Raw genomic sequence first — 12,845 nt, forward strand, 5'->3', positions numbered from 1 at the left:
AAAAAAAAAAAAAAAAACCAGCCTGCACGGCCGACAACCATCACCGGGTGGGTGGAGGAGACCAAGTCCTCCTTTTTCGAAAGCCAATCAAGAGGAGCACAATGGGCTCGGTGAGCTTTAACACTCTGGAAGCCACCACGACACACGCGGCCCTTCCCGGGGCTCGGAACCGGGCCGGGAGGGGAAAGGACCGATGATGTCATCCCTAGGTCCTCCCGGGGGATGAGGCTAGCCTCGGGCCTTTTAAAGGGGACCGTTTTCCGCGCGCCCGAGGCCGGGGCCGCCCGCGCCGCACCTGCTCCCGCCCCGGGGCCGCCCGCCCTGCCCGGCCTCCCGCTCGCCCGCCCGGCCGCCCGGGGGAGACAATACATTTTAACGCCGTTGGCGCTGCTGCGCGGCGGTTTCTCCGGCTCGCCGGGGTGCGTGTCTCGCCGCGGCTCAGCCGGTTGCTGCTGCGAGCCGTCGTCACCCGCGGCCGCCTCGGGCTTGTCGGCATCGGCCATCCCGCCGCGGGCTCCGCCTCGGCCGCGCTGAGGGCTCCGAGCGCTACAATGGCGGCGGCCGGAGGAGCGGTAACGGATCGCGATTTGAAAAGGCCCCGAGCGCTCGGCGGCCCGGATCTCGCGAGAGCGGACGAGGCCCCGCGACTTGGGGGAGTGAGTGGGGGCGGGGCTCTCCGGCGCGGCCACCTGCGGAGGGACCGCGGGCTGCCTAGGGGCGCGGAGATCGGGGTCCTCCGGGGCGGGGCGTTTGGATGCGGGGGGACTACCGCAGCTCCATCTCTGCGGGTGGATGCTCTACGAACCCGCCAGCGAGCACCCGTGGCTGGGGACAAGTCACCAAGTTGACTACTTTCTTTGAGGGCTGAAGATTCCTGGAGACCTTAGCAATCAGCTAAGAGGTCGAAGTTTTCTAATTCTCCGGGCAGCTATCGATTTGGACAGTTCATCATTTTCTTAGGAAAACCTGTGCAAAGGGCCTGGAGGAGTTCGGCAGTTAGGATAACTTGCTGCTCTTGCCAAGGACCCGGGTTCGGTTCCCAGCACCCACATACAGGCTCTCCAACAACTTCTTCTGATTCCACAGGCGTTGGCATGTCTGTGGTGCACATATATACATGCAGGCAAACCACACGCACACATGGGGGGAAAAAAGCATAATTGTTTTAAAAGAAGTCTTATACAAGACTAGCTACAAACCGGGCGTGGTGGTGCACGCCTTTAATCCCAGCACTTGGGAGGCAGAGGCAGGTGGATTTCTGAGTTCTAGGCCAGTCTGGTCTACAGAGTGAGTGCCAGGACTACACAGAGAAACCCTGTCTCAAAAAGGGAAAAAAAAAAAAAAAAGACTAGCTACACATGCATATTTTGGTTATAGATTCCCCCTAAATATAATAGACTCATAAACTTGAGTGTTATAATTACAATTCACACTAAAATGGCCTTTTTCAGTTGAAAAAGATGCAAAAACTTCCTCAAACATTTCCTTCTTTTTTTTCTTGGTTTTTCTGAGACAGGGTTTCTCTGTGTAGCCATGGCTGTCCTGGAACTCACTTTGTAGAACAGGCTGGCCTCGAACTCAGAAATCTGCCTGCCTCTGCCTCCCGAGTGCTGGGATTAAAGGCGTGCGCCACCACTCCTAGCTAAACATTTCCTTCTTAAAAAAAAAAAAAAAAAAAAAAACAAAAAAACAGCATACGGCAGACACACTTTAGAGATGAGATGAGAGTGATCTATGAAATTCTGTGTTTGGTGCTCTACCCACATAGTGTCCTAAACACAACAGATTTGTGTTTCTGTACTGTCGCCCAAGGGGCCTAATGGTTGTGGTTAGCAGACAGGTGCTGGAATCTGGCCAAGACAATCAGGCTTTCTCCTTGGCTTCTCTTCACAGTAAAGACAGCAGTTCCTTGGGGTAGAGATTTAAAGAAAATACTTTATCTAGGGCCAAGTGCTGCAGTATCAAGGTCTCTATCTCTTAAGGCTCCCATGGGGGTTTCAGTCAAGGAGAAACCAGATTACACCCCGACTGCCCTACCCCCGACCCCGGACTGCCCCCCCCCGTAGTAAATTGCAATAACTTTCAAAGTATTCATTATTCCATGTATTCTTTTGTTACCATTGAATTTCACAGTCCTGGACTAGTAGATCCTGCAAAAACCTTTTTCACATTTAACATTTTTTCAAGAGTTCATCATGACCAAACCATAATAGAAGGTTCGGAAGGGACACTAGAGCTCTGCTGCAGGACGACTTTGGGAAATAGCACTATTCAAGAGCAACTTTGGGAAATAGCACTATTCAAGAGCTGTAATCGAGCTAAAAGCACAATTGCATTAAACACACACACATGAAACTTACCCACACTCCACAGAATGCCAATTTAAATATCCCATTAGAAGATCTATTCTTAATGACTGAGCTTCGAAGGGCAGTGTTTTGGAATTTACAACCCAAATAAGCCTATCTAAAAAACCACACAATCCAGTTATTATAATTATAAGATATAAGCCTAGATTGGGCAGATCTAACACTATACTAATTTTTTCCCCAAGCTATAAGAGCCTTTGCTACTTGTGGTTTCTCCTGGCCATGTGGTTCTGCTCCAACGTGGCTATGTCCTCACTGTCTTCCGTCTTCTCTCCTCCTCTTGTCCTCCCTCTTCCAAACTTGTGCCCATTCTCAGTGATCTCCCATCCCGCCTATCCCACCACTGCCCAAAAGCAGTCTCTAGCCTTTATTGACCAGTTGAAATGGGGAGAAGGTTCACATGAGTTCTTCTGAGTACTTGATCCTACTGCTCTTAGGGGCAGTCCCTCTGGAGAAAGCAGAATTAACATCAGAATACAAACAGCATCAGGACAACCCACAACCAAGCAGGATTTAAATTGTGTGCCTAAGAGAAATGGCTCTCTGCCTACCCCTTTAGCCCCGATCTTGTGAATTCATAAGAGCTAAGGGTTATCATAACTGACAATCACTGAAGGGCTCCTAGAAGAGATGAACCTTTCCTTCTTCATGCTGTTGACAGCATACTTAAGGATAGCGAAATTGACAAAGGACAATTTAATCCCCTCACTGGGATTTTTTTTTTCAAGTTTATGTGTGCACATTGAAAAACTCTTGCCGGGTGGTGGTGGCGCATGCCTTTAATCCCAGCACTTGGGAGGCAGAGGCAGGTGGATTTCTGAGTTTGAGGCCAGCCTGGTCTACAAAGTAAGTTCCAGGACAGCCAGGGCTATACAAAGAAACCCTGTCTCGAAAAGCAAAAACAAAAGAAAGAAAGAAAGAAAGAAAGAAAGAAAGAAAGAAAGAAAGAAAGAAAGAAAGAAAGAAAGAAAGAAAGAAAAACTCTTAGGTAACAGATGCTGAAGTGTCCCCCACCTTCCCCCATGATTCCTACTGCAAAATCATTATCCTCCACAATTACACAAAATATATTTTTAGTGCTTTGAATAAGAAGGAGCCCCTTTCACCTATGTGTTTGAACACGTGGACCCCACTTAGAACCTAGTTGGCAGTGCTGTGTTGGGAGGCTTAGGAGATGTAGCCTTGTTGGAGGAAGTATGTCACTAGGGGTAGGCTTTGAGAGTTTAAAGATGCACGCCATCCCCAGTTCACTTTGTGTGAACACACGTGAACACGCTCGTGTGTCTCTGCTTCCCGCAAGATACACGCTCTCAGTTTGCTGCTCCAAATGCCAGCTGCCTGCTGCCGCGCGTCTCCCCAGCACGATGACGCCAATCCCTCCGCAACTGTAAAACCACAGAAACTCTTCCTTCTGCCCGCTGCCTTGGTCATGGTGATGTGTCACAGCAATAGAAAATAAACTGACATAATACTGCTGAAGGTACGTCAGAGGAATGCATATTTGCATGTCTGTGTGAGAGATGGAAGGAAGTCTTCTTACATATTAGAAATGTAACTCCGAAATCCAGTCTTTTCTGTTAATAGCTTAACATCACCTTATTATCATACCATTACCTTAACATGCCTTATCATTTATTATCACCTGCTAGTAACAGTAACCAGATGGGCCTTCTTAATCTTTTTAAGAAAATGAAGTATCTGGGGTACAACCTAGAGACATGACAAATGAAATGGCTGTATTGGGAAGCACTTATTAAGTGTTCTTTGTTATTTGAAGCTTGAAAAAAGAGTTTACAGGTCTAAGGCTATGTCTCAGTGGTGGAGCGCCTGTCTAATACGGTTTATTCCACAGTACTGTACACTTCTCTGTTTGCAGTTCCTTCTATGATGAAAATATAGGTGTTTATTACTGAGTAATAGAAACATGTCAACCACTTTCTACTTCCTTTGTTTAAGTTACCCTGCCCGTACATAAACTAACTCCATGATAAGCCAGATTAGATTGCTGGGAGCCCTGCCCACTTCCCTTTGTACAGAAACAAATTCTCCCTCTCCTTAGGACACAGAAGAATTCAGCTTCCTCCATCCAAAGCCGTGGAGATTCATCTGTCCTCAGCTTGGCAACCAAACTCTAAAGAGTACCAAGGTAATTACCTTGTATTAGATGTAGTCTTCAATTGAAATATTGATATTTTTGCAGTATTGTTCTCAAGCTTTAGTTTGGTTTTGTTTTTTGATTTTTGTTTTGGTTTGTTTGGTTTTTCAAGACAGGGTTTCTCTGTGTAGCCCTGGCTGTCCTGGAATTTACTCTGTAGACCAGGCTGGCCTTGAACTCAGATATCTGCCTGCCTCTGCCTCCCAAGTGCTAGGATTAAAGGCGTGTGCCACCACACCCGGCTCTGTTCTCAAGCTTTAATTACAGTATTTGGAACAGAAAGTAGAGTTTTTAGAGTTGCCAGGTCCAATCCCTGTGCTGTTCTGAGTATTTGAAGATAATCCTTAAAAGCAGATAGAGAGGATAACAAACAAAAACAACCATCTTCATCTTATTTCCTGATAGAAAATATACAGACAATGATAACAACTTGTGATGGTGTGTGTATGCCAAAGAGTGCCACTACTAGAAGGTATGGCCTTGTTGGAGTAGGTGTGTTATTGTGGGTATGGGCTTAAGACCCTCACCCTAGCTGCCTGGGAGTCAGTATTCTACTAGCAGTCTTCAGATGAAGATGTAGAACTCTCAGCTCCTTCTGCACCATGCCTGCCTGGATGCTACCATGCTCCCACCTTGATGATAATGGACTGAACCTCTGAACCTGTAAACCAGCCCCAAATAAATGTTGTCCTTATAAGAGTTGCCTTGGTAATGGTGTCTGTTCATAGCATTAAAACCCTAACTAAGGCAGAAGTGGGTACCAGGGACTGTAGTATTGCTGTGATAGGCCTGACCATGCTTTTGTTTGGAGGAATGTGGGTTTTGGGACTTTGGAAAGCAGTGGAATGCTTTAAATGGGGCTTAATGGGCCATCCTAGTAGGAATATGAAAGACGTTATTGCTGAGTATGATTTGAACTGTGCAGACCTGGCCCAAGATGTTTCAGTGGGGAAGAATTTCAGAATGTGACCTAGAGACAGTTTTTGTGATATTTTGTTGAAGAATGTGGCTGCTTTTTGCCCTTGTCTGCAGTGTCTACCCGAGTCTAAGGTAAAGAGATTTATATTAATTGCATTGACAAAGGAAGCCTCAAAAAAGCCCAGCAGACTTCGTTCTCTGGTTAAGTCTCATGGAGAGCCTTTTGAACAAGCATAGCAATCTTAGAGAGGAAAAATATAAAATATTATTGTTCAAGTATTAAAGGGGCACCAGGAAGTGAAACTGAATCCTATATTCTAGGAGATAACAGATGTAGGGATTTTGGGGCAAGATCCTACCCAGCTAAATTTAGATCCAGGCATGGTTGCCACAGACTGGACCTCACTTTGGGTCCCTGATCTCCGTGGAACTGGATCTCTTGGTTGCAGGTGAGTGAAGATTCGGCGGATGAGTGACAGACAGTCCACACGAGAGAGGGTGTAAAACTGAATGTATTGATCAAAATGACCATCACATCTTTAATACAGAGTCAAACAAGAAAAGCGGGGCAGGATACATCCATTGTAACAAATGACACAAGACAAAGGATAGAATACATGAAAAGACCCGGGGATGGGACCAGGCAGCTTGAGGAGGAAGCCAGGTGCAGGGCTAGTCAATAGTTGAACCCCCGCTGCCAGGGGCCCCAGTAATTCCTCCATTATGCTGTCCCTTTGGGCCTAGCAGAAAAACCTGTTTTGGGGGGTTCTTCTCTGGCAGATCTCATGAATAATGCAATACCACATCCCCCTATTTCCTAGACCTTGGTAAATACTTGCATATGAAGGGAACTTCCACAGGTGTACTGCTCTAAGCTTTGCCCTGGGCTTGGCTCTGTTCTTTGTGATGCTTAATCGGTTTCACCAGTCTTTACTTGAAGTGAATTAGAATGTTAATGAATAGGTAACCTTATTGTAGAATTCCGAGCTCCTGGCTTTAAGGAATTATCAGGACTTTGGAACACTGGCTTTAAGGGAATTTCACCTATGTTAAAAGTTTAATCTTATTTTTTTTTTTTAAAGATTTATTTATTGTTATATGTAAGTACACTGTAGCTGTCTTCAGACACACCAGAAGAGGGCATCAGATCTCATTGTGGATGGTTGTGAGCCACCATGTGGTTGCTGGGATTTGAACTCAGGACCTCTGGAAGAGCAGTCAGTGCTCTTAACCACTGAGCCACCTCTCCAGCCCTAAAAGTTTAATCTTTAAAGGCATTAATAATATTGAAAGAGAGCATATATCATACTAGCATGAGGATAGGGTTCGTGTATATAGATTATAGAAAACGCCAGGACTCCAGGAGGCTGAATCTCCTTGAGATTCTTTTCCTCAGGACTCTTCCAGGTTTTCAGGCCTGTTGTGAATCACCACTAGAGTGGGCGTGGCACATGGTGGTACAGATCTTTAATCCCAGGAGACAAAGCCAAACAGATCTCTAAATTCAAGGCCACCCAGGGACAAAGCAGGTTCTAGGTGAAGAAAAGCTTAAATCCAGGCATGGTGGTACACACCTTTCATCCCAGCATTACAGAAGACAGAGCCATGCAGATCTCTGAGTTCAAGTCAATCTATAGAGCAAGTTCCAGAAAAGCCAAGCTTAGGCAGAGAGTTGGAAAACAGAAAGCTGGTAATAGAGTAAGCGGAGCCATGTTCCAGCCACAGAAAGCAGCAGACCTTGGCAGCTTCAGCCACGTGGCTCTGGCTAAAGAGTGAAAAATAGGAAGGACTACTGGAACAATTGATGCTGGTTAGCTGGAGCTAAGAAATTAGCAGTGACTAAGAAGGGACCAGCATCACTGAGGTGTAATCTTCTGGGAAGTGTTTTCTGAGAGCACAAAGAAGCTATGCTCCAAATGTGATTTATCTTATCATAATATGTTACAGAAGAGTAGACTGAATCTATTTCACGTCAATGGATTTTGTTCACAATTTAAGTATGTTAAGATATATGGAATCTATTATTGTGAATGGAAATAAACTTGATAGCATGTATTTCCATTGTTTTCATTTCTGTTTCAGGTGGGAAAAAAAGCAAAGTTTCTGATTTATCCTTTAGATATTTTATAGGAGGAGGGGCCTCATGCAGAGATCTTTATGCTTTCATGACAACCGCTTGGGCTTGAAGAAAAGAAGTTGAGTTACTGTTAGAGTTTAAAACAATTAGGAAGGGCAGAAGTCAGGAGGAACCACCAATATTGGTCTCTGTGAGCTGTGAAGGCCTGAAGACACCTAGGGTGCTGGGGCAACACCATGTCTGCCCTTATTCAGACCCCCTGTCTTAGGGTTCCTATTGCTATGAAGAGACACCATGAGCCCAGCAACTCATAAAGAAAAACATTTCATTGGGTTTGCTTACAGTTCAGAGGTTGAGTCCATTATTGTCCTGGTGAGAAGCATGACAGCGTGAAGGCATACCAGGTGCTGGAGAAGGAGCTGAGAGTTCTACAGTTCAGCAAGCAGCAGGAAGTGACTGAGACACTTCCTCCAACAATGCTACATCTCCTAATAGTGCCACTTCCTATGGACTAAACATTCACATACATAAGTCTATGGGGCCATTCCTATTCAAAACCATCACACCCACCAAGTTACCTGCAGCAGCTGCTGAGACAAATACTTTCTCCTCTGCTTCCTGGGAAACCTGCAACACTGTTCTTCATTGGCAGAATTGAGGTTGGAAAGCACCTGGAAAGGGATGTTGAAGGAGGTGAAGTCAGAAGGATGAGGATCATGCTGGCTGGTCAAAGATCATACATAGTGCAATTTCCAAGCCACTTGTCAAATCCACTACAAAGGCATCTATAAGCCTAAGACAAGTGATAGCATAACTGAAGCAGGGGAAAACAAATGTACTTTATGATATATTTAGACTTCACATATTTGACTAAGAACAAAAATAATGGAGAGAACACAAGGGAAGACTGAGTTATGAAAAAACGATCAGGAAAAAAAAAAAAAAATCACTAAATAGGAATGTTCGAAATAACCCAGGCAGTCCATATGAGCCAAGGGGAAAAGGGAAGTTCTTGAATGTTCCCTGGGCATCAGATTTCTGCCTCAGAGCTTGCCTAGTCCAGCTGTGTATGTGGACTTAGCTATTTGGTTTTCACTTGGTAGTCAAATCATACAGAGAAAAGCAAGTATAAAACAACAATTTTCCTCAATCTGTTGACACCCCCATTTGTCAGTTATGTATTGATGAACTAATTTTACAGAACCGTATACTGTAGCAGGAAAAAAAAGACTTATTTTGAAATAATGTAAGTCAGTTCCTATGTATTATATTGTTTGGCTCAAAAGTTTGTGGAGACTGGGCTGAGAGTAATGTATTCTATTTAGTGGCTTGAGTTCTGGTTTAAATGAAACCACAGAGTCATGTGGACAGTAAAATTAAAACCAATTAAATGAAACTTCATGTTAATAATCACTCAGAGCTGAAGCATCAGTTACATCTTTGCAAAAATTTTTCTAGCAAAATGTTACGTTGCCAATGAGATTCATCAAACAGGCCAGTGTAAGATCACTATCCATGCTGGACTACCATCAGCGTGAGTCTCCTCTCAGTCCACTCAGGCTGTTTCCTCACTGTTGACAAAGTCCAACACAGTCATCTCCTAATTCACTCCAATCATCCCATTACCAAACTCTCCCATCCCGTTTTAGCATATTCAGCACCCGATAGTCCTGAGATGGAAGATGATAAAATGACCCAGGTGGGGGTGGGGAGTTTTAAGGTGAAAAGAGAGAGAGGAGACAAAGTATGATTTTTTTACAAAACAGAGAAAAAAAGCAAAAGAAGAAAGAAAGAACTTCAAAGCTCTCTTTACCCAACTGCACACTTGGGGGACGAAGCTCCTGCTCCAGTTTGTGACAGGAGGCTTTTGACTGGGCTCCTGGAATGACCTTGGGATCTCCAGGGAGTACAGGATGTGGCCGCACTGAGAGCAGAAAATCTGCAGTTGTGTCTCTTTTGGAGAGGTAACATATTCCTTACTAAGATTTCAAAAGCATCCTTAACCCTCCCTCCAAAAAGATTAAAATAACCATGGAGTGCAAAGGCAAAAAATGACATTCAGGAGTGATAGGGGAATGTGTTTAAAAGCAATCAACTTCAAAATACAAATATTTGTCTAAATATATTCTAAAATCACTAGGTTCAAATTTTAAATGGAAAACTAAGTTACTCTAATAAAGTAATTATACAAAAATTAGTCTACATTTTTTGTTCCACATAGTAATTGTGTTACTAATGTTTGAGTCAATTGTACTGTTCAGTAAAAGGACCAGTCACATTAGATGATTCTACCTCAGTTAACCACCAACCAGACAAGATGCGGATTCCTCAGAAAAGAAGAAAGCACCATTTTGGCTTTAGTGTGACTCTAGGAATTTCTCCCAATATAAAAGACCTGAGAGCAAAAATCTCCAGTGAAGAGTCTCCAGACAAGCAAACCATCCTCTGGCAAGGGCCCTAGGCTGATTTAGTGAAGTCTGGCTTTCTATTTCATTGTAACACTATCTCTCTATACATTTCGGAGTGAGGTTGGCCGCTGTGCTTTCTAAGTTCACACAACTTCCACATATTCTTACAAGGTAGGTAGAAATGAACACCTCCAGGGTTCATGGGGAGATGGCTCAGTCGCAAGGTCCTGCTATGTGAACATGAAGGTCTGAGATCGCGTCCTCAGTAGACATGTCAAAGCAGAATGTGATAGCTCCTGTCTATAGCCCCAGTCCTGAGGAGTGGAGTCGGGAGGGACCCTGAAGCCCATTGGCCAGTCAGTCAAGCTGAGTCTGAGCTCCAGGCTAATAGGAGACCCTGATAATAATAATAATAATAATAATAATAATAATAATAATAATAATAACTGGGCTGGAGAGATGGCTCAGAGGGTAAGAGCATTGACTGCTCTTCCAGAGGTCCTGAGTTCAACTCCCAGCAACCACATGGTGGCTCACAACCATCTGTAATGCATACAGTTCTCTCTTCTGGTGTGTCTAAAGGCAGCTACACTGTACTCATATACACAAAACAAATAATATATATTTATAATAATAATAATAAAAATAACAATAATAATAATAGTAATAGTAGTAATGAAGACACCAGTGGTACACACACACACACACATACACACAGAAGAAATGTTTCTGATCTCTAACTTAATTAAAAGACTTTGTAATAAAAAAAAATTAGGATCTAAAAGAAGAAACAGAATAAGCTGTTCTTAGGGGTTAAGATAATTTATAAATTTTATACATTGAAACTCTTTTCTGCGAGCTTACCATTTTAATGCTTAGTTATTATAATCTAGATTTTTTTTTTTTTTTTTTGGTTTTTTCGAGACAGGGTTTCTCTGTGTAGCCCTGGCTGTCCTGGAACTCACTTTGTAGACCAGGCTGGCCTCGAACTCAGAAATCCGCCTGCCTCTGCCTCCCAAGTGCTGGGATTAAAGGCGTGCGCCACCACGCCCGGCTATAATCTAGATTTTTATCTCCATAATAATTAGGTTATACTGTTTCCTATTTTTCAATATTCCATTAAAATAAATGTAAATAGATACATAAAGCTGTCATATACATTCACCTAACAGTCATCCTTTTGGCTGTGATGAATGACATTCATCTATTTACTCCATTCTGATTTTACAAGATTATTTTTACAAGTGACCATAATCTAAATTTTATAAGAAAAAAGGAGATAAAAAATTTTGAGAAAAAAAAAAGTACCCAAATAGAGAAAAGAAACAAATTAAAAAGAACTTATGACCTAACTTTTAATTATTAATTTGACTGTGGTATCACTGAGAAACAAACAAATAAACAAAAAGCAATACATGTGGCCATTCTCACAGAGGGAAAAAGCACTCTGCCTACTCTGGTGTGAATGAAATAAGGTGTAGGATGAGAATTCCATTGCAAGCAATACTTCTTGGGAAATGTCCAAGGTTTCTAAAATGCTCAACCTCTTAAAGAAAAAGTAGTAGGTGATTTGTTGACTAGCTGCTAATTAGATATAGATAGGTAGATAGATAAATAGATAGATAGATAAATAGATAGATCATTAATATAACAACTAATATCTAATAGCAACTCTATAAAGAAATCAAGCAGTTTCTATAACTTAAGAGTCCTTCTGTTGGGTCTCGCCCGCCTCCCTCTAAGCATTGTATTGCGCCCCTTGCAGACACACTAAGAGTTGCTCCCCGGATCAGCCGGAATACAGCAGATCAGCCGGAATACAGCGTCCTCAGACCTCCCACTGTCAACGCCCACTTGTCGCCCGGACCAGTCTTCACCACCCACTCGATTGGACCCGCCTTCTAGACACAGCTCCGCTGAGGATTGGACCGCGTGCCATTGGGAGATTGAGAAATGCAACATTGAGAGACACACAGCAGAGACAATGGGACATGCGGGAGAGGGTTGGGTTCTCCCCCATGTAATTAATAAATAATGTTCTTTCTTGCAGCTCATCTCTATTTTAGGAAGTTTAGCTCTTCAGTACGAACCCAGTCCAAGGTGTTTTCTGCCCACGCACATCCTTCCAATAGGATATTTATAGATAGAGTCAGTGTAGCACTAAGGCATGTTAAAGACGATTTTATCTGAGGTTGTACAAACAATGTCAGTCACATACGTGGTTTTTAGTTCTGATAGTAGATCATAGGCTTTGAAAGCATAGGTGAGCCTCATCACTTTAGAAGGCCATTGTGAGTCTCATTTCTCGCAGTAGTTTCTATGGAAGTTGTGCAAGAATTTGAAGAGCATGGGTTCATTGCAATGTGCATTTCTTCAATGGTCCTTTTGCAATGGAAAATAAAATATAAGTAGTATTTAATTTCTGTAGCAATATAACTTTGTAGAAGTTTCTACACTTCTTTACAATGACAAATCTCCCCGAGGACAGAAAACACATCTAATTTATCTTTGGATCCCAGCACCTAGCAAAAGCAGTGGAACCTAATGGATTTTTAATCTCTCACATGCTCCTGAATGGTCCACCTTACAGACTTTTGAGAGCATCACCACCTCCCATGTCACTTGAAAAGGTCAAGGTCATGTGCAGACTAACAACAAACCTAATTTACAGTTAAAGCTTTCCTTTGGCATCAATTCCAAAGCACTAACTGGAAGCACTATATTAAATGATGTATGGATTTTTAAAAATAGACAGCCAGGGGGCTGGAGAGACAGCTCAGCAGTCAGCAGCATGTGTTTCCCTTGCAAAGACCTGGGCTTGCTTCTCAGCACCCACACAGTGGTTTACAACCATTTACACGTCCAATTCCAGGGGATCTCATGCTCTCATTCAACCTCTGTGGGCCCCAGGCATGCAA

At 43.3% G+C, this 12,845-nt stretch overlaps 1 protein-coding gene across 4 annotated transcripts in view; it reads right to left on the minus strand.

The window, feature by feature from the left end:
* The window catches only part of Myef2 (myelin expression factor 2), a 33,294-nt gene extending 32,654 nt beyond the window's left edge, over nucleotides 1-640 (minus strand). For 2 of the 4 annotated variants that reach the window (XM_021192214.2, XM_021192213.2), the window contains exon 1: nucleotides 370-628. In XM_021192214.2, the coding sequence (XP_021047873.1) occupies nucleotides 370-503 (134 nt within the window). In that variant the 5' untranslated portion in view covers nucleotides 504-628. Of the gene's footprint in view, nucleotides 1-369 lie in introns of all 4 variants that reach the window. The other 2 variants (XM_021192212.2, XM_021192211.2) reach the window with 2 other exon arrangements.
* Between the last annotated feature and the right edge of the window lie 12,205 nt (nucleotides 641-12,845).

Source organism: Mus pahari, chromosome 3 (genome assembly GCF_900095145.1).
Source record: "Mus pahari chromosome 3, PAHARI_EIJ_v1.1, whole genome shotgun sequence".
Lineage (NCBI taxonomy): Eukaryota > Metazoa > Chordata > Mammalia > Rodentia > Muridae > Mus > Mus pahari.